This window comes from Micropterus dolomieu, linkage group LG22 (genome assembly GCF_021292245.1).
Source record: "Micropterus dolomieu isolate WLL.071019.BEF.003 ecotype Adirondacks linkage group LG22, ASM2129224v1, whole genome shotgun sequence".
NCBI lineage: Eukaryota > Metazoa > Chordata > Actinopteri > Centrarchiformes > Centrarchidae > Micropterus > Micropterus dolomieu.
In genome coordinates, this window is record NC_060171.1 from 24,319,765 (window position 1) to 24,342,358 (window position 22,594).

General features: G+C 45.0%; 1 protein-coding gene across 3 annotated transcripts in view; it reads left to right on the forward strand.

Annotated features, from left to right (window-relative positions):
- mob2a (MOB kinase activator 2a) overlaps nucleotides 1-22,594 on the forward strand; it is a 65,731-nt gene that overhangs the window by 25,407 nt on the left and 17,730 nt on the right. Inside the window, exon 1 of one of the 3 annotated variants that reach the window (XM_046036209.1) lies at nucleotides 2,527-3,066. The exons of 1 other annotated variant lie outside the window; for it this stretch is intronic. In XM_046036209.1, coding sequence (XP_045892165.1) covers nucleotides 3,029-3,066 — 38 coding nt within the window. In that variant the 5' untranslated portion in view covers nucleotides 2,527-3,028. Of the gene's footprint in view, nucleotides 1-2,526; nucleotides 3,067-5,873; nucleotides 6,133-22,594 lie in introns of those variants that run through there. One more of the 3 variants, XM_046036210.1, reaches the window with a different exon arrangement.

Below are 22,594 nucleotides of genomic sequence, written 5' to 3' on the forward strand. Positions count from 1 at the left end.
GAGGGGGGGGGGGGGGGGGGGAAGACAGGTTTATAGTATTTTATTTTATCCTGAATATCAGCACCTTCAGAGGAAATCTGCAGCTCCTTCCTCAGACGACAAAGAGACGGCTACATGCATTCACTGGCATCTTTAACACCTTTAGTATGTGTGGACACATTCTTATAAAGTTGATTCTTACACAACATGCACCGGGAAAGCAGAATGTGGGGAGTGATTCAGCTGGATGGACTGAAGGGGCGAGTGTGGAGAAGGGGCTCATGATGTGAGGGAGGGATGCTTGAATAGAAAGGATTGCGAAAGAAGCAAGAAAGCTCAAATTAGCTTAATGAAGGGGCTGCAAAAGGAGCAATAAAATCAAGGGGAAGTTGAGGTGCAGGCGATGAATAAGTGCAGGAAGGAGAAATGGATTGAGACTGAATAGGAGGAGGAAAGGAGGAGGGGGGGCTTGTGTTGAACTGCATCAATAAAGCTCAGGCTAATTGTGCCTCTGTGGTCTGCAGTGTTCACCCGCTTCTCCTTTCACCATCCTCCCTTTTTGTTTTGACTCTAATCCTTCTCTGTGCCAATACCCTCCAGAGTCTTCTCATCTTCTGTTAATCCCCTCATACTCCTCTTCTTCCTCCTGCTTCTCATCATCTTCCTCCTCCGCGTCTCCCTCTCCTCCCTCCAGTGGCTGTTGTGTAACTCTGCAGTGACTGACTGAGCAGCAGCAGCAGCAGCTGCGGTGGTGTGATTGATCAGCACTTCTTGTGCCAGGCTGCTCTTACTGTAATAATAAACTAGCTTGGAGCCATTGAAACTAACCCTGAGTGCTTTTGCGGGAGTAGAGGAATCGCACACACACAGATGCTGAACCGCACTCCCAGTGATGTAATGCTGAATAACCCTGAATGCTCTTAAATTTAGCGCTCGTCTGGATTCATCATTTTGTACTTCTCCCTACTTTAATCCCTCATGACCTATATACAAAGTTAATGAGACATTTTATTTTATTATTAGTTTTTTTTTTTTAGTGGACATGGTGCTCGGGATTCTTTGAAGTGGATGTGTGCTCTCAGATGAGCTGAACTTTTAATTAATATCTGTCTATTATTATTATTATTATCATGGAGATATGTAGTTTTTAAGCTTTCAGTGAAAAATCCTTTTATTAAAGTTCTAAAAGCTGAATTTTTGGGGTCAGTCTTGACAAGTTCAAGTCACTAAAACACAAACATGTAGCCATTAACATTATCCTGGATTTGATTCCAGTTTGGGACCCTTGCTGCGTGTCTGTCTCCCCTTCTCCAATGCTTCCTCAGTTGGCTGTAAGAAAAGCACATCTGGTTATTCCATTTTTCAGTTTTTGTGGTCTGACCCTCTGCTCAACATATTCCCACTCTCCCTTTCTCCCCCCATCATCTCCTCTGTACCAACTTTTTTTAAAATCCATTACCATACAAATCCAAACTTGACAAAACAAAAGCTTTGACTCGCCTTAGCTGTATCTAGTATACACACATCCAGGGGCGTAAAGACCATCTGCGGCGAGCTTGCTTCCCTGAGGGCAATGCATGGAGTGAGGCGGCTGGGTGGATCACGGAAGATCACACTTTCTCATTGTAAAGCCATTCCAGTGTCACCTCTTTGTCTGCTCAGACAACTTTGACATATCCCATCGCCAGTCATTTCCCCGACACGTTAACATTCCTGCAACTCATTTCATTGTCAATTCTCACTGTGTTAGTCAGAGAGGATGTTGAAAATGCTGCATAGCATGGATCTTACTCAGTAGCCAGCCAGTGGTTATGGTTCATTGTTATTGGCCACTTGGTCATTATCCTCCCAGCAGCAGCACCTGGTGTGAGGTAGAGAGTTCGCTGGTGCAGTATAGTGGCAGATTAAGTAGGTAGAGCTCCAGTGTTATCACCACTACAAGGCAAACAACCACCTGTACAATAATGTGTAATCATCAGAAGTGTAATGAATGTCCACAAAGTCTTTCTTTATTTTATTTAAACACATCCTCCTATAATCTGTGGTAATTTGATCCAGGGATATGTGCTAATAATTAATAAATTAAAACCCCAAATTCTGCCCCTGGTGTTCAAGCATGTTTACCAGCTTCCTGTTTCATGAAATGTAAAATGTGTGTGTCAATTAGAAAGACACACACTTAACACTTGGAAGGGCTACTCTGGATTTAAATGGCATTAATGGCTCCTCAGCCCTATTCTTAGCTTCAAATCTGTCTCAGCCTCCAGGCGTTGACAAGAGCTGCGTTGGGGTGTTGGAGTCTGGTCTGTGTTCAGCATATGGAGGAATAAAAATGTGTGTGTGTATACATAGCTCATCAGATAGGAAACGCTGTTGAGACGTGATAGCCTCCTCAGGACCATGAATGGGGAGAAGGAAGCTGGCTCGGATCGTTAACTGGTTTTCATACAGGGATACAACCTTTCTTTTTAATGTTGTTGTTCTCTCTCTTTTTTTTTTTTTTTTTTTTAGATATCGCTTTTAGCTCCGTTTTAAGTCACCGAGCCGGTGGAGGGGACGTAGATGTGGTCATATTGAAAGAAAAGGATCAAGTTTCATCTTGGTGTTTTTGTGTGTGTGTTGGGAGTAAAAAAAAGCGGCGGTTTGCGTCAGCGAGGCTGTGGACACAAAGCCGACCCAGCCTCAACCAGACTCTCTGTTAATATCACTACATTTTTCCAACTTCACATGGCTCCGGACCGCACGCGTGTCACCGATACCTGCTCATTTTTTTTGTTGTTTTAATGGAAACGCTTGCGGTCTGAAGTCTCGTTAACCCTGCCCCACCGAAACTAAACTGGTGGGGGGCAGAGGAGGAGAAGGAAGTCTGAAGAAACGACAGAAAGGTGTTGGAGGAGAGAGAGAGAGAGCAACTCCGTATTGTTCCGCGTTTGTTTGTTCCGCAGCCGTCCAGAGGGAGACACGGTGGGGCTTCGTTTCTTTCGAGGTGCGACAAAAAGCTTAAACACCGTCAATTCTGGATTTCTTTATCCGCTTCCTGTCGTCCAGGATGAGGTTTAAACGGAACGGGTCCTATACGCTAAATAGGTAAGAGGCTGGTGTAATGTGTGCAACTTAATGATGTGTAATCCATACAGAGAGGAGGGAGCAGGGCAGCACGCTTCGTTATGTGCATGGCTCATAAATCAGTTCACTTTGTCTATGATATTGCGTGGATGCTTAGTGCTGCTGCATAGACTCTTTGTTGCACTTTGTGGTATTGTTTTAGTATACAATGACTCTCAAATGATGCTGAAGGAGACTTTCTTTTGTATTACAGCATTATCAATACTATGCACATACAAGGTCTTCATTGTGATGGATATTGAGGATTTGTGAAGCTAAGTAATGAAAAGTCACTGTGAAACCTGTATTGCGGCTTATATACATTATGTTGTCTCCTTTTTTTCCACTTTTGATGACATCTGAACATTTGATCATGGCTAATCAGACACTGAAAATAATAATGTCAGTTCCTCACAGGGGTCCCTCGTGAATTCACCAGTGTGGCGCCCACGTGTAGTTTGTTCTGTAAAGCTGGAACTGGAGATCTGCTTCGCTGTTAGTGGTGGTGGGGGCTCTCTCTTTTGTTTCCCCTTTTCCGTTTCGTAAAAGGGCAAGGTGATCTCTCCCCTTCTCTCATTTTCCTTCTCCCTCCCTCTGTATCCTTCTCTCTCCTTCCTTTCCACAGAAATACCCCCTCTTGCCGCCCCATCACCTAGCAACTTTGTATGTGTGGCTGCCTCTTTTCCCCCGCTAACCCACTTTTCCTTCACATGATCGCAACGGGGCTCTCTTCATATCGTGGCGTTTCTAAACCCGGTCACGAGTCTGGTCTTTCCCCCTTTCCCAGCGGTTCAGTCTCTCTCTCCCCTCATTGTGTTATCTCTCCAAATCACAAGTTCATAAGGAACATTATTTCTTTGTCTTTTTGCCGTACGCCAACCAAGTCACACAGTTTTCTCGAATCCAGCCCGTATTACTGTTATAATATAAGCGGATGTCTTGCTTTTTTTGTTGTTTGTCTGGATTTTACGATAAGGCCCAAAAGTTTGAGGAAGCACTCGCTCGCGGAGGTGCACAATAACGTTGTTATTGTTGAAAGTGACAGTTGATTTAATGGCAGTTTCACTTGTCACACTTTTCCACTGGCACTCCTCTTCCTCTTTGCCTTACAATAGGGCATATGGCCTTCCGCTGCACTCGACAGACACACAAAACCCGCATCCTGGCTTTTTGGAACTGAAACACAAAGGGAGCTAATGAGTGCCAAACACCCACTGAATCACACGGCCCAAAAATTCGAGAACGATGTCATCCCTGTAGACCTCTCCTCCTTTAACCTCTCTCTGTTTTCACGTAGGAAGTGCGTGCAACAAAAGGGTATGTTACTATCACCTGTGTACTCTGTTGCAAGTGTGCATTCACATCTGTGTGTGTGCAGGTGAGACGGATAAGGTAATTAAACAGTGAAAGAGGAGGCCTCTTAGCTGCAGCTCCTGGTGACAGGCCTCTCGGGAGGAGAAAGAAGAGGAGGAGGGATGACATCATGGAACGTAAAAATGCTTTGCTGGGCTGCTGCAATTCACATTTGTCATCTTTTAGCACAGAAAGACGTGTGAAGTTTATGTTCAGCACGGTTAGCTGTAATCTACTTGGTCTGGCGACCGTTAAATTCATCTCACTGTTCAGGAGTTTTTTTTTGATAAGTTGGTGACAGAGCAGAACCGCTGTCTTCTGAAGGTGGCTGTCGTCCCTGCCTCTGTTGTGTCTCATTCTTTCTCCTGGCAGTCTGCAGTGATTTGTTTCTCCGAACAGAGCGTCAGTATTTGACAGTGTCGGCTGCTTTCATCACGGTTGGGTAATCCTCCGTTGGTGTCCGTCGGGTCCAGCGCTGACTGACTGCAGCCAAGGATAACAGCATCATGCACACAAACACACTCTTCCTACCTGACCACTGCAGTCTGTGTGTTTTGATGTGCAAAGAAGCAAGTCAATAGCAGAGGGCAAAAGAAAGTGATTGCGCTTATTGACTGATGCAGGGAATAGAGGGAGAGAGAGAGGTGTAACGAGGCCCATAATTCACTCTGTGTCCTTCACCTTATTTGCCCACACCATAACAAGAGTACTCTGCAGCGATTGGCTCGCTTCCTGGGGGCTTGTCTCCGCGCCAGCCCCTCCCATCCCGTCCCTCTGCATCATTTGTGTGAATGAAGAGTCATGGTTATTGTATACGTGCCCGCAACGGTGTGTGTGCATCCTGTGCCACGCTCGCTAAGGTCGTCCTCAGTGTTGACTTAAGAGTTGACAATTAGCGTCTGCTTAGCTACACGTCACTTCAGATGCAAAAGCACGCAGAGGCTGTCAACTTGCTGCAGTAACATTCCAGAGAGGTTTGACAGCATTGACTTAGCAAGCGGAGCGTGTGTTCGCTGCGAGTGAGCGATGGGTGGAGATAGGATGTTGAGCCCCTGTTTAGTATGTATACAGATGGCTGAGATTACTGCCACCCAAGAATTGCCCCCCCCCCCCCCCCCCCCCCCCCCCCCCCCCCCACCTCTCTCTCGTTGTGTCTCTGTCATCTCGCTCTCTCTTTCTCCCCTGCAGTCCACCCTGTACTGCCCAGCAGTCAGCAGTTTGTTTATGGGACTCTGTTTGCCAAGCTAATCTTCCCGCCTTTCAAGTGGGAGCCAGCAAGTGAACGAGAGAGAGAGAGAGAGAGGTTGGAGGGAGGGAGAAAGAGAGCAAGAGTGTGAAAGTGAGGCAGGCAGTTGCAGTAGTTGGACAGGATAGAGAAAGAGAAACATGCTCACAAGTGCGCTTGGTTTTGTGAATGTTTTTTTTGTTTTGTTTTGAAAGTGTATCTCTCCATGTTCGTTTGGCTGATGAGCTGAAAAGCCTGCGCGCATCCGTCCGTCCATCTGTCCGGTTCAGTAGCTGCATGTGAGCACACAAGGTGCTCCGCTGGAGCTGCTGCACCTGTAGCCGAGTTTGCGAGAGAGTAGCGGTGACAAGGGAGGAAGAGTGCTGTAGGTGGGAGCCTCATCGCCCCCTGCTCTGCTTCGCCACCGACTGGATGGGGGTTCTGGTGTGCTGCGACTGCTTCTTCTATCGGTAGTTAAGCAAGTCACTGTTACTCTTTTCCCCTTCTTGACCTTCCCTTCCTCTTTACTGTTGTTCTCGATGGTTGTTGTTGATGTCATACCTTTTTAGCATTCATCAACTTACATTTTCAGACCTTTGACTAACTTCTCCATCTGCCCCCACTTCACATTTGCTGTCTCTGCTATGCTGCTGCGGTTTTGTAGGAGACATTTGAGGACAGTGCTGCTGTAGCGGGCAGAGATTCTGCTGTAGTCAGACACACGGTTTATCTTGACTTGTGGGAGGAGAGGAGGAGGAGAAGGAGGAATGGAGTTGAGGATGGCACATAGCCAGCCTCCTATAGCTGACCGAAGGGGAGGAGTGTGAGACGTTGCTGGTTATACCGTTTGTTTGCAGGGTAGGTCAAGACTAGTTGAACAAAATGCCATGGAGCCAGAAGTCTGGTAGTCAGTCAGGCTTGCCCAGCTTTTCCTCTCATCCTCCTCTGTGCCCCCTTTTGGCTATGCACCGCTGTTTATCTGGACACAGTGTTCCCTTTTTTCCGTATGTCTTGTTTGCAGAGCATTGACTTAACAGACTTTTTTTTATTGTTAAAGCATGAATTTACTTTCTGTTCCTGACAGATAGACCTGCAGCAACTATCATGTGTTGGAGAGCCTGTGGCTTTAATTTTAAAATCTGACTGACTTACTGGAACTCATATAGCTGGTTATTGTGCTTGAGAGAAAGGGTAGATGATTTAGGTTAGGCTCTCTGGCAGTCGGAGCAGAAAGGATCTGGTTCCCCTCTTTTGTGGTTGTGGGGTTAGCCAGCCTCAGCCTGCCTTAACTGCTGTATAAAGTCTAAATATAACTTTCTGGTTCTCTAAGGAGCATTTGATGGTGAGGGTAAAATTGTAGCTTTAACACAGACACACACAGCACAGCTGGATTACATTAGCCCTCACTGTGATTCAGAACTTTGTTTACACTTCACTGCTGGTCTTAGTATGAATAACAGCCTGCCGTTTATGAGTGTGTCATGTATCAGTGAGACTGCACATGTGTTATATACCGTAGGCCTTGGTGGAAAACACACAGAAGCCTTGTGAAGGCAGGACTTGTGCCAGGAGCACTTATGTTCTTTTCTCCCCCATTCGTGATCGAGGCCGGGGTGGGACCTGGACGCTGCACTGATGTCTCATGGGCTCATTAAACCAAAATGGGCCGTCATATCTATTTTTAGCATTTCCTCTGCTTTAGGACCTGCGTCAGCCAATCAGGCAGCTTGGCGGTGATGTTATATGGCTTGATTGATGTGTGTTTTTGGAGGCACACCCATCCAAACAGGTATTCGTTGACCTCGGGACCCGGGCCAATGCTCCGTCCCCTGGGCTCCGGTGTTTCAGCTTTCAACAGTAGCATTGTGTGGAGCAGAAACTGCCTGCCAGCTCTCCGACGACTCCGCTCAGCTCCAATGTTCATCATCCTGTTTAGAATGGAGCGACTGAATGGTCTGTTGTAAAGTAAAATAAGTTGGACTTGACCTTCATTTCTCAGTCTTTGTAATTTTTTTGTGTGTTTTTGTGCAGTCAGGAGCAAAGATTTGATGTTTTGTACTAGGTAAGCTTAAGTAGGAAACACTTGGCTAAGAACTTCATTTGTTCACACACAGATGCTCACTAGGAGTCAACAAATCCACCCTAAAACCCTTGCATAAGTATAATAAAATGATGATGAATCATGTACACTGTCATAACAGAGACTGTTAGAAGTAGAAGACATCCTCATCACATGCATGTAAACAAACCATACACAACTATTTAGCATGTATTTAAAAGAATGATTTGAATTTTTGGAAGAAAGATTTTTCGAATTAAGATGATTCCGTTCAATTTGATGCTGGAGTCAGTAGCCAGTTAGCTTAGCTCAGCATAAAGACTGGATGCAGGAGGAAATTGCTAACAAATAACCGGCACAGTACATGTAGTTTGTTTTAATATGTACAAAAAAAAACAAAGTGTAAAAACCACACATTTTACGGGGTATTAAATCTTTGCCTTCGCTGTATTTGTGTGATACACAATTGTAAATTTCAGCGGGTTAGTGTTGTCTCAAATCAAACACAGACCACCGTCTTCATCTTTGTCTTCTTTTAATGGCTGCAGCTTCCTCGGCCACCTTTTTCACAATTTTGGGTAGGTTGATGATCCCTCCCTTTCCGCTGCGTAGCCAAGATGGTGACCATTGAGGGTGAGAAGTGTCTGGCGTAGTGCACTGCATTTTGCCATACTTGGTGTGAATGTACTTGTGCACTCAAATTAGCAAGTTCAAGTACATAAAAGCGCGAATTGAGACACTGCTCTGGAGTCTCAACTAAGTCTGGGCAATAAAACAATAATGATAATTATCACAATATAATGTTCCTTTAACAAATGTTGAATATGTCGTCAATAAATGTTTGATTTAATTCATTTGAATCACAAACAAATCAGCACAGTGTAATTGTTCTATTAAAATATGTATTTTTTTGAGGAAAAAGGACTGAAAAAAAGATTTACTAATCATATTTTTCAATCATCAGCACTAATGTGTTCACAAGAAAGCAGGGAAAAGTCTTCTCATTCATGGTGACTTAGGTTCTGAATAGTTTTGTGTTCATGAAAGTGTAGCTGAAACAAAGTAGCCAAGCTTTGCATTTTGACCTTTTTTGGTTTTGGGAAGTCAGCCTTGTGACACCATTGAAAGTTATCTTAGGATCCCCCACACTGTGATCTCTACATATGTACATTGTCACGTGTGAACACATTCTCTCATTCGCTCTCAAACTCATTGGATCAGTTTTCTGGGGGCTCCTCCAACACAACAGTCCTGAGGCAACTACCGCAGTTGGGGTTGAGTCTTTGGTCAAGTTCTCATTCAGCTTTAGTCAGTGTTGTCCCTTTCCTGTTTTTCCTCCCCTTGCAATATCATCAAATGTTTGTCGTTGCGGCCATCATTTCTCCATACACAATTGTAGCATGAAACAGGAAATACGATGTTCCTCTCAGATATGAGGTTTAATGTTCCTGTACCCATTTGATGTGCTTGGACGTGTTAGTTGGCGCTCTCAGACCTGGAGGCTCCCTCCCATGACAAAGGCCCATGTGTGTTTGCTCTCAGTGGATCAGCTTGTAAATTTTATAATGTGTGGTGCGGAATAATAGTTCTGAGTGCATCATCATACTGTGCGTGGTGTATTAGCAGAGCAGGCCGTACTGTTTTCCATGTGTCTCTCATTAGGCTAACTTTGGCGGGCCTGGCTGCTTCCACAGAGCAGAGACGTGCAGCTCAACAAGGACATTCTCCACCAACAAATCCCAGCACTACTTCCCCTCAGCCCAGCAGACTCCCACCTCGGGTGGCTGCCCATCACTCAGATGGGGCTGAATTGAATCGAGCTGAAATGCTCCAGTCTGTGACAAAAGTTTAGTGAAAGATTTGGACCGCTGTAGCTGTGATGAGCACATAGAAATCTCATTAAATCATTAGGAAGGAGGAAAGGCATTATTTCCTGTGGCTGTTGCAGTGTAATATGTTTTGTCATTTTGGCTGGAGAAAAACACTGAGACGTATAACTAAACAGCAAAAGAAACCACTTCATTTTTAATGATGGTTTGATGGTCTGTTAAAAATCTGTTTCTATAAAATGACTTGAAATTCGAATTTCATGTTTGCTGAATTTCGATTCTGTATAATCGGCTCTACTTTCTGTTGTCCCCCCCTAACCCAGTTTTTGTTTATCATTAACACTACTCCACCCAAACTCCACTTAAATAAATTGGGCATGCAGTCAAAAATCAACCAGTATGATTATGACACTCCCTATTACTTATCGTCAAGATAATGGCTGCACTCAGATGAGCACAGGTCAGAAAAATGTGGTTTAAATTTGTAAAAAACCTGTTTGGTTTGGACCTTTTCTCTTTGGATTTCCTCCCCTAGTTCCCAAGAATTTCTTCTGACATCGGGCTGTGGAGGGCACCCATAAATGAGATCTGCCTTTTCCTCTGCTTTCTGAGCTTGAAAGAGTCCTACAGTCTTCTGTCTGCAGACGATCATAATGGAGAACAGAAAAACCCTTCCCGAGGTGTCCGCGTTTACTTGATCTTCTGATCGTGTGTTACAGTAGACACTTTATTGAGGGATGCTGGCTTGTCGGTGCAGTCTTGACCTGAATGACTGTCCTTCTCTATTTTCACCTGCCCTCCAGTCACTGCGGAGGGCACATCTCACACATCACATGGGTACAGTTGCGTAACACAGACACTGTGGTGGGTGTGTGTGTGTGTGTGTGTGTGTTCAGGAGCAGCCTGGTCCTGCTGGCTCAGGAGAGGGAGAAAGAGATAGCCTTGCACTAACCTCACCTCCGCATTTAGATCCACACAGTCAGCAGCGCACACACGCAGTCACGCACACGCTTAAATAAACAAGCAGTAGGCCTCTTGGCAGCGCCTTTGTTACTGAAGCAACTTAACTCTAAGCTAACATAAGTATAAAACAAAAAGACGGTAAACAAATTCAGAAAAGGGAACCGGAGCATGTATAACATGTTTAAAACACCTTCTCAGTGCTACCAAAGTTACGTGCAGAGTAGCAGGGTAAAAGTTGTCTGTGTGTGGCAGCAGGTGCCCTGTAGGCATGGAAATACTCATTATGCTTCATTATGTCAGTATGTCATTAGCTCAGTTTGCAGGTTGGTCGAGTGGCAGGGAAACGCTTAGACCAAACCAGTACTAAAACAAAGGGTATGGGGGCTTTGTGTGGGCTTTAAAGGTGGCAGGGAAATCAGCCGTAGCAGCTCATGGCCTCTCTGTGCTGCCTCTGGGAACAAGAGGCCCATTGGAAGGGAGACAGGAAATGCCTAGGCGCCTCACTTCCTGTTTATTGAGTTTGTCCCGAGTGAGAGGGAGGGGAGGTCTGGTGCAGCCTAATTGAACAGAGAAGGCAGTGGGGAGTATTTAAACCTTCCTTATTCGCTTTCGGTCTCAAACTAAAACACACACACACACACACTTGCCTGCATTGCTGTGTAATTGCCTCTGTGCTGCAGCGCCATTGGCAGCTTTGCCCCCACATTTGTTTCAATTAGCTGCCTTATGACATGGCGGAGAGGGAGATGGGGGGCGGGGGGAAGACATGAAAAGTTTTAAGTGGCCTCCAGAAATGCTACTTCATTCTGTACAGATTGTCATATTTCGCACTTTGAAAGCACAGCTGGATCACACCTACGTCATGTCCAGATTCATGACGCACGCACACACACGTTGAACTCGCTCCTTGAGACTATACTTAATCAGAGTAGCTGTGGCGAAGAAGCTGCTCCGGAGCAAGCAGGGAGGCTGCGGAGTGCTGACTCCAGCATGTTCTGCGGTGACGTTTGTAACATTTATTATGTTCACGTACAGATCGGGGGCTGCGAGCCAAACAAAGACTAACCTTAAATACTCTTTAGTATTGCTGGACCTCTTTTGATGTCTGCCAGCGTGTTATGGGCTTTAGTTGCAGAATTTTTTACTGTTGTTTAAGTCTTTTGTGTTGCAGACAGATGTGTGTTGCACACTGCACTAGCAGCCCTCCCATCCCCCCTCTAGGAGAGATGATGTCACTGCATAAGCTCATCTCTCCCCAGGTGGGGAGCCAGTTGCCCTCCAGCCAATCAGAGACTTGTTTACACCTGAATCCCCTTGGCGAGGAGACAGACGCACACACATTTAACTTCATAGTGTTAAGAGCTGCTGATCTCATCTTCACATAAAAGCTTCAGAATATATTGTTCTCACCACAGCTCATCCTTCACCATAGGATGTGAACGCCGGCACTCGACAGCAGCAGTGGAGGGGCGCACATATCCCTGTTCTCGCTGCTCCAAGGACATCTATTGATTTGACCTCTCATGTGTCTCCTTTCCATCCGTTGGTCTTTTTATTTTCCCATTCTGTCACCGGCAGCAGCTGCCTCCGCCCACTTCCTTCCCTCGGTCATTGATGCACCATCTGTAGACAACAGGCATGCTTCTTGTTTTGGTACCTTATGTGTTGGTGAGGATGTTTTAAAAAAAAAAAAAAAAAATGGGGGGGGCACATAAAAAGTCAGTCTGTTTGTAGACAATAGTTTCCCTTGTGTTAATGTTTGTGTGACGCTGTAGGATCGTGCACACGTGTTTGTGCATCTTTTCCCTCTCAGCAGGACACGCTGCAGTGTTTCCTCCCTGCCAGTCTTCTGACAAAGGGCAGGGCCTCGCTGTGGTTTCACTGTCATCTCAGCAATGCCCTCAAGGCGCAAAACATGTGCGGCTTTGTCCAGGAATTTCCGTGACATTTGCTGCCCTTTTCTCTTTGTCTCTGAGCTTCCCCCATCCCTAGCACGCCGCCCTTCCTCTCCTCTGTTGTGGTCACTACTCAGAAGCACGTGATATTGTCATGTCTTACCTAATAACACCGCTCTGCCTTTGCCAAACACGTACGCAGTATGTGCAGACGTGCAGCTAGTGTAGCCTTTTCAAATGTTACCGACCGAATGGATCACATTCTGATAGCGAAACGAGTCATTTCGCTCGGGTTGCGACGGTCAAATATATTGATTCACTGTGTTACAGTCGCCGTTTTGGCCGCTAGTAAATGTTGTAAAAGCACGGGGTACTTCCGGTCAGCTCAGAGGCACTGCGAGGCTACCCAGCCCATAGATATCCATGGATATCTATGACCCAGCCAACCAATCGCAGAGCTTACGGTCCGCGTCGACTCGACATGTAGTTACAATTTTGAGGAGGTGCACATCAGGCGACAGCGTAGCCTCTGCGTAGCGCCGTAGCCTACACCGTCGATTTGACACAGAAGTATAAATTGCCCTTAAGCCGACTAGAGGTTAAAGGAATAGTTAGCGTCCCCAGCTTGGGGAAGCGGTGAGCTGTAACGACACTGAAGCTTAGCAATGTACTGCGGCAGACACAGACTACAGCAGCAAAACATATTTGATATCCCAAACTATCCCTTTTAAAACGCACACAAAGGCACACTCTGGAGAACGTCCTTCAGGGAGCACTGACTCGCTCGTATTTTCAACCAGCTTGGTTTACGGTTTGCTAATCTGTCGGTCTCCGTCAGTCACACGCTTCTCTTCACCTCTTTGCCCGATCCTGGGTGAGACCACTTCCTACTGCTTCATCCACTCCCACTGTTTAATCAAACTCACACAATGGACCAGAGTTTCCTCTGCTGTCAGATGGTGGCGAGACCTCGTCCAGTCATCAGGGGGAATTTTCTTTTCTTTTCTTTTTTTTGCTTGAGTTGTGGATAAATTAACACACTTGGAGTGTTTTTCTTGACTTTTGTAGGATGTTTTTTGTGTTTTTGCTTGTTGTACTCATGTCCCTGTGTCATCACCATTTGAAGGACAGAATGGACTGTGGACTGGTATTTGGATGAGGAATACATTTTTAGTTTCATCCAAAAAATAATATGGATGGAATCCACTTTTGCTCATTTGGGGGGCTTGAACTTTAGTTTTTGCTTCTGTAAGGGGGAATGAAAAGGAGAAAGAGAACAACTGCATTGTACAGACAGGAGTTTCTGCTGTTTAGTCTGCTCTCATTGATATCAATAGGGCACACCTGTCATTGTAATTAAAATTTTAACTGCATATTTCACTAAAGATCATTTTCATGTAAAATACCTATTTGTTATTTATGACTAGAACTTTTCAGCTTTGTAGACTCAACTAGTTTTTCAAGAAATGTCAATGTCTCTCTCTCACACTCACTCACACACACACTTAGGTACTTTGAACACCTCTGAGCCGACTAGAGGTTGAAGGAATAGTTCTCCTCCCCAGTACCTGAAAATTGATTTGTAATAAAAGTGTCAAATAGAGATTGTAGTGACAAATGAACAAAATCGATACTAACTTTACTAAAGATAGCTTTTATTGGATGCATATAAATATTATTGGTAAGTCTTGGCGAATGTTATGCAAATTGTTACAATAATGCAGCAGCCTAAGATCCTAAAAGGCACAATAGATCTGTACAACTTGGTTACTGTTCGTCAGTTAGTTAGCTCCATATTCTCAGAGTTAAAGAGCAAACGGGTGATTGGAGGGGGCGAAATAACAAATCAAACCCCAACACTGCTGTTCGCTCAGATGGCAGACAGTCGGATGGAGTTGTGCTTTCCTGTGCTGCAGGAAATGAAGACCTTTCACCTGGGAAAAGGGGACCCCCCCACACACTCACACACACCAAACCTCTCCTTTCACCTCTTGTCTCTGTTTTGTTGTTGTTTGTCTCTCAGGGGCCGAGGGAATGTGGACTTGCACTGCAGTTATGTAACATACCTAGAAACAGATTAGTGTGTTAAGAAGTAGACTAATGTGATTTGGCTTGTGCTCTTCAGGCAGCGTGTCGATCTTATCAGCTGGATATAAATCATTACTATTTCTGCCGACATGATGGCTTCTTTGATTTAGATTCAGGGTGTGCCATACCCACCTCTTTTATGTAATAACGATTCTAAACATTTTAAACATACCAGCAGTTGCCTCGTTTTCATCATTGACCACGCTCTGGTGGTGTCAGTGATATGTAGGGCATGTGGACACAGTCACTGTCAATCAGTCACTCATTCCCCACCGTGCTACAATTTGGTTTGTCAGACCATCAAACTTAGATTTACATGTTAAATGAACGTTCTGTACATGTATGTGTTTGTAAGTCTGTTCTGGGAAGGCTATACGACCACATTCCCCTCATTGGGAATAATGTGACTAAATGCTGTCACTTAGGAGTTAATGGGCTTGATCAGGGCGGGTATGCGCGGGCCTTGGAGCAGAAAACAGAAAGACGGCCAAAACTTGTGTTGCATGAACCCCACAGCCTTCTCTCTCTCTCTCTGCATCATTTGCTTGTAAGACTCACCAACAGCCCCTACAGTGCTGTCTTTGCGTGCTTTGGTTCTGTCCCATCTCAAGAGCCCTTAGTGGAATTTGCAGCTTTACTGTACTGTCACCTGTCCTGCAGTACTGTGTTAGATGAGTCTGATTTTGAGCTCCACCTTCTGGCTTGTTTGAGACGGTGCAAGTGTGTTGTATACTCTCTGAATCCCCTCTCTGCTGCTGTAACAAAGGGCTTCTTCCCCTCAGACAGACCTGGAAATCCATGCTGGCATTGCTCTCTGGTTTTATTGTTTTTTCTTTTCTTCTGAGGACCATGAAAAGAGAGCTCTGTTCACCCTTAAGCCCCATGGCCTACCCCGTCATACTCCACACACACACACACACACACACACACACACACACACACACACACACACACACACACACACACACCCTGTGCAAACATGGGCGCTACCCCAAACCTTTTCCCGCCTCTTCCTCAATCTGTCCATGTATTCCACGATGGTCTTTCTCCTCTATCCAGCCCCCCACCTTATTCTCTACTGCTCTTACACACACAGACTGCCTCTTATGCTCCTGAGCAAACAGCAGCATATGTCTCGACCATAGCTCTCCTTGCACCTCTTCTTTACATCACAAACTCCCATCTTCTTGCCCCCAAACTTCCCCCCTCCTTATTTTGTGGTTTCACTGAATAATTGCGAAACTATTCTCCCTTCTCTATTATTATTATTTATTCTTTACTCTCGTCTTTCTCTTGTGTTCTTTGCTCAGACACGCCACCAGTGGAAAGTGACTCTCTGAAATCTCAGTCTTCAAAGGATGCTGGCATCTGTAGCGTCAGTACAGTGCTGGTTCGGTTTTAAGTGACACTGAAAGCGTACGCACTCACTCTCTCACACACTCTCACACTCTCACACACTCACACACACACACACAGAGCGTCCACACCCTTATTATAAAACCTGGAATGGAAAAGTGGGATGGAAAACTCAGTCTAGCTGTGAGGTTGTGTAAGTTTCAGACAGTGTCTGCAGTGAGAGGTCTTTTTCCAAGGGTGGGTACTGTTCGAGGTGATGTCGCCTTCTCTCAGCCTTCTTTGTACTGAAATGCAAAAAGGAGCTCTTATTGCATCTAAAAAAACAGTTAGATTGCCTCCAGGTTGACTTCAGTTACCTACACACCTACATTTTGTGCCAGACGGTGGCAGTGTTGCTCTCTCACCTTAGGTGGGGGGGTGTGTGTGTGTGTGTGTGTGCACTTGTGTATAAAAGAATGTTCTTTCTCACAAGCCAAACCACCCTGCACACTGTTGTGTTACATTGGAGCTGTAATCTGTAGGTAATGTTTTGGTTTGGTTCAGAAATGTTCAGAATTTAATCTGCAGTTGGGACATCAGCAAGTGTACTGTGTGTGTGTTGTGCCAAGGTTATCATATTCTTCCCAGGAGAACGCACATTCTTTTCGTTTATTAGAGTTCTGGGAAGATGTGTAACCTTGGGGAGGAGGGAGGGGGGTCTTTTCCATTTCCTCCAGCACAAGGCATAACACACATGCACCTCACTTAATGTGCATGTATATTAACTCACATATCATGACAGCTATCAGTTTGAAATGAGTGGGAACCTTTGGGTCTGGAAAGTGAAGCCCATGCTGTCGCAAGCCCTTTAAACCTGCAATTTTTTTTTCTAGTGACCAGCGGCGGACAACTCCACTGGTTGCAAATTGACGTATGAAGTTGGTGTTAGCGGGGTATATTTTTGATTTCTAGTAGCTTATTACTTATTTCACCATTTTTCTCCAACTTATTTTAGTGTTTGCTCACCACTTGAATCGTCTGTTTTACAGTAGTTCTCTTTTCCCACTCACACACCTGCACCTCTGCAGCAAACACATCGGCTTTCCCCGCCTCTTTCTGTCCCTCGCTCCATGTATGTGTCTGCTCTGTTGACTTTCTCCATCAGCCGTACGTTTTATAAAGTTGCTCAAAAGACATCAAACTCGTCTTCTGGATTTTTTCACCCGCGAATACAACGTGATAGCAAGTGACATCTGCACTAGTGTGTTCACTGTTGCTTTACATCTTCCGTGCTTGTAAGATATCCACCATGTCCGCTTCTTGTAACGTAATAGATAACAATTCTCTCTATGTTTCTCTGTAAAATGCTAAATTGGGCGAGCAAAGTATACCTGGGTGGCCGTTAATATACCTGGGCGCCCAGCCCAAGTAAAGTCTATATGTGGGGAAACACTGCCACATCCAAGTTTTTTTTTTTAATTTATTTTTTTATAGTCTGTGGTTTGAACATTGCTTTTTAGCCAACGTCGAAGAAAAGTCCTTAAAGTGCTTTGGAAAAAAAGGAAATTTTAACATCTACAGTTCCATGATAACTGGGCAAACTCCACCTGTTGATGATAAAGATCATGTGATACGATCAGAAGCTCCAGGACTGCTACTAAATGGACCGTTCGGTGAGATTGTTTTCTCTAATCCTACTTCCAAAGTCGAGAATTAACTCTTATTAGCGGTACTCACATTATTTTGAACCCTCTTGCAACCTGGCAGTGACTATTCTAAGTCATTATGAGTGCACAGTACACCCACTTTCCCACACTGTCTATGCGCCTCAGCCCCTTTTGTGTTTTGTGATTAATCTCATGGTAGTGATGGAGTGACTCCGCCACAGACCTGCAGCCCGTTAGCAAGACAGAAAGTCTCATTACCATTTCCCTTTTACCTGCAGGCCTGACTACAGAGTCATACTCTGGCCGTGCAGTGTGAACACTTGTGATGCAGCAACATGTCACAGGTTATTCCAGAGGTCTGCTACCTCACCGGTCTCTCTTCCACCTTGATTGCTAATCCGTAACCTCTCCGCCTGTGTCAGCTTATTGACTTGTCATATCTTAGCTGACCTTGCATCTGAACAGGATTGCTCACAGGTACACGCCTGGTGTGTGTATGTGTGTGCACGCTCGCTCTTACACTTGACAGACAGGTGTTTGGCTTCCCAGGTGGTGAAGTATGGGACAGATAGAGACTCCCCTGCTAAGGAATGTGGGGAGGAGGAGTGCAGCGGCCAGGGCGTGCTGTGACAACCTCCCACACTGAGCCAAACTCTTTCACTCCTCTTCTAATCCAAACTTCTCTCATTCTTTTTCTGTCCTGTTTTGCACTTTACCCCACTCGCTGAACTGCCCTCAACTACTCCCTCTTTCTCACTTCCTTCCTTCCTCGTCCATTGCCCTCTCCCATTTCATTCCTCTCTCCTCTTCATATTCCATTCTGGCCTCTTCCTGCCGATTATGATCGTGGTTAATCTAAGCAGTATCCATGGAGATGGTGATTTATAAACGTCTGGACACGAGTCTGGTATTCCTCAACTCCTGTCCTCTCATAAACCAGTCAGAACATGGCCTCCTGTCTTTCAAACATACTTGGCTTCTGTCTCTTCTTTGCAAACTTCCTTTTTGAAATCACTCCAGTGCCAGACAGTATGCAGTTCAACATTTCCAAACTAACCTGACTCATAATTGGATTATGAAAGCAGCGGTAATTAGGCAGTCATGTATTTCTCCTTTGTGCCATTGCTGCTGTTAAATCGAGCATGAAGTTGAACCCCAATATGTTTGCTCATAAAGTGCACACATCTACCTGTCAAACGAGAAAAGCCAAGTCAAATCAAACTGAGAGCTTTGCTTCTTAGATCTCTTGCTCTTGACCTCCTTTTAGTTCACTGTTCATGTTGCTCTTCTCTCCTTTGTTTAGCCAGGCTGTGTCAGCGTTGGCATGTCTTTGCATGCAGCCCTTCCCCTACAGGAATGCAGAGCAATAGACTCGCGAAGCCAGGGAGGTAAGCGAGAAAGAGGACTTCAAGACTTTTTTGAAAGGTGGAAAGGAGAGAATAAGTAAAAGAAAAGCTGACATTCAAGAACTGGTGATATCCGGCGCATCTTTTTAAATGACTTGACATATTGATATGATGTCTAAAATGCCATGTATTATGTCTCATCAACAAAGATATGACAGCAATGATAATAGCATTGTGTTTATGGCCCCTGTAGAAAGGAGGCATGAGCACCTTATGATAAAAAAGTGGAAAGGTTCACAGCCATTAAAGACGGAGGTAAATTCCTACTGCTTTGCCAAGTGTGATGGTGCCTATTGTGGCGCAGGTTTTGTTTGCACATGCACAGATATACACTCTACAGATGCATCATACACATGCTCTGTATTTGATGCAGCGCACACAATCCAGTTTTTAGGAATGGAGTGTAAAGAGGAAATAAATTGGCTAGTTTGCCATTTCTACGATCAGTTCTTTAATTTTTTTTTAGAAGGAGAGTGTGGCTGGCAGGTACTGTACTTTCCAGCTGTGGCAGCTGAAACAGCACTCTTTTTGTCTAATTGAGGAGGTTTGTGTAACAGGGCGGGTCGCTGAGTTCAGTGTGCGGAGTGTCTCCTGGCCCTGTTGACCTTTATCCGGGCCTATAGAAAAACCCCTGGCTCTAAAGACCTTCAGTCGGCACTGTTTTCACTGGCTAAGACCTTACCTAAACATACTACACCACTCCCACACAACCAGAACGCATCGCCAACTGAAGGTCTTACAGAGCAACTTGGAGCTGCTCTGATTTTTATTTATTCATTTCGGTTTTAACACGATTGGGCGCCTGACCCGTCTGTCATTTTGAGCCCAGCTACGTTTGGCTGAAAGTATACATCAGGAGGGCCGGGACTGAGCTATTGCCAGGCCCCAAGGCGCATCTGCTGCGGTTGTGACTCATTTACTACTGGCCTGGAGTCAGTGTTTTCTTTGTCTCAAAAAAGTGGAATGTCCGCTGACTTCCAGACCCAACCTGTTGGGCCATCTCTCTCAGCGGAGCGCTGTAGGCGCTTTGCCCACAATGTCCTACTCATTTTGGACAGCTTGTCATGTGGGTTTTGTTGTAGCCTTAGAAGTTCAGTGTCTATTTCCTGTATCTCTAGATGGTTAAAACTTGCTGTTTTGAGATTTTAACACACCGGTGTGACATACTTCCTTCAACATAGGACCGCCTCTTGCAGCTGCTGCGCCATAACGTCAACGCTGTAATGATTTGAATTCATCTCTTCTTTGTTCTTTTTTTAACCATAAGTCCATAAGTTATTGCTGTGGTTTTCATGTTCATTGTTGTTTCTTCACTCATCAGCTTAAGGCTTTACACATCCACCCACTTACAAGGCCAGTGACATCAGAGTGTTTCCAGAAGTTGCCTTTCGTTCTTCTACTCCCCTCCTTTTTAATCGTGTGGTGTGTTTTGTAATTAAATCTGGGTCTTTACTGTCTATATGTCAAGGGTGGTTGTCCTTTGATGAGATTACAGGGAGCAGCTTGTTATTACTGATAAAAGTCAGGCTAAAACTGGCTCTAGATGTACATGGTGTTTTATGTTAATCTAATCTGAAAAGTGATGTTTTTATGCATTGCAAGTTCTTCCCAAAAGTTCTTATGTAACTGTTTTTACTGTAACCCCAAGTAGGCCTCTCCCACAAACAAATAAGTATGTAATCAGAAGCCTGTTGTTTTAACTCTAACTGTGCCACTCATTCATTTTAGTACACATCCTTCTCTACGTAGTGCTCTCAGGGAAAGGCTGGGTTTACGTAGTGCCCGTGATCAGTGCTTTTTGCGGCAACATCTGGTTTGGTGAGAGCAGGTGGCAGATGAGTGATACTATGTCTGCATAGTGGAAAGGAAATGTGACTGTGACGTTAGCGGTGAAGAAAGAGTAAACCTCTGTCCACCAGACGATGGAATGCCGCCGCTTGTTTCCATCCACGTCAGCCATCCCTGCCTCCACCTACTCTGTTAGCCTGCAGCTCGCATAACTCGACAGAATACAGGTGTGACTACATATTACCTGTTTAACCAAAGAAAAGGCCACTTTGAATCTGAAGCCACCTGCTCTTTATCTTTCATTCCTGATTCATTAAAGCACTTTGTCCACAGTAACTCGGCAGTGAATGTAGAGGCCCAGGCCAAGCCTCAGTGATCTTGAATGGATGTCTTCTATTTTAAGTGACCGCACGGAACCAATAGTTAGAAGTAAATGAATGGAAAGTTCCCTGAGCACGGGGTTTCCATTACAGCAACAAACTGCTTTCTCTTGGCCGGTCACGAGTAAGCACGTGAGTTCTTCATGTATCAACTATAACGGCAATTGTGCGCTGTAGCATATCATATCTCTTTATGTATGATATATTATGCTTTATATAGTGCAGGGTATTGTTTTACTAGCGCCAGGATGATACCTGAGTATAGACCCCAAAATGTGTTTTTGTTAGAGACCTTACATTAAGAATTGTAAACAAATATCTACAAAACCATTTTTTTTTATTTAACAAAAAGTTCTCTTACAAGAACTTTGTCGAAATAAAATGGTCAAAAAGGTTTCATTTAAATCAGAAACTTTCCGATCAGAAAATAAGTTAACATAATTACAAAGTTGACCAGGTGAGGCCAGACGCGGACACAGTTTAGTTAGTATCAAGTATTGCCTTTTTCTACTCTGCTCTAGACAACAACCCCTGCCCCCACCACAAACCACTCTCACACCTGGTTATGGGTCCCTTTACCGGCTCAGCCACTTACCTGCTTACACAGTCTCTGATTAAAGTCATACATATTCCCCGCCCCTCCCTCTCTTCACACATTTCTCCCTATTCTTTATGGCCAGGCCAGGCAGACTGAATGCTACATTTAGCTCCAGGGGAAGAGTCAGCGCCCTGTTCTGGTCTCTCTCTCTCTCTCTCTCCCGGCCCCCGCTTCTCACCGCTGCTTCCACAGCAGGAACAACTCACTGGGCCCCTAACTCGCCCAACTCCTCCCCTCTAAAACCCAGCCCGGTGCGCACCCCTACTGTGGTAAGCAGGAAGACAGTAAGTTATGCAGCATGAGGGTGCAGAGAGGCGCCAGCCAGACCTTCTGTCCCTTTTGACTGTCGGATCATTTCTTTTTAAACATAAACAAGAGGGTCCAACAGTAAACATGCTACACTGGCATGTCTGCAGATGCCACACAAATTACACACTCCCGTACATACACACAGTCATCAACATCCTCAGAATCTCTTATCTTCCTCACAAAGCCACCAAAACACAAAGAGGGCACATGGCTCCGCAGATCTCTCTAGATTAGTGTGTGTCTGTGTGTGTCAGCGCTGCAGCAGCCAGCTGGTCCAGCATTTCTCACATCTGCCGCCCCTGCAGGAAAAACAGAGAAGGGGAGACCAGAGGGAGAGGCAAGTAAAAACAAAACCAGGAGAGGAAGGAGAATTGTATGAAGAGAGTAGTAGAGAATAAGAGGGGGACCTTTGTTGAGACATAATTAGAGGGAAGAAGGGTGAGGGAATGGTTGTTCCATAACACAAGTTGTAATTTTCTCATGAGTCGCAGATATTCACCATTCATTTCCTCCCTGAAGCAAACCCACTCAAAGCTATGTTGCTGATGAATTAAAGGCTGACATGTTATGAATAATGTATTACTACTTATTCTCTGGGCTGCCAGGAATATTTAC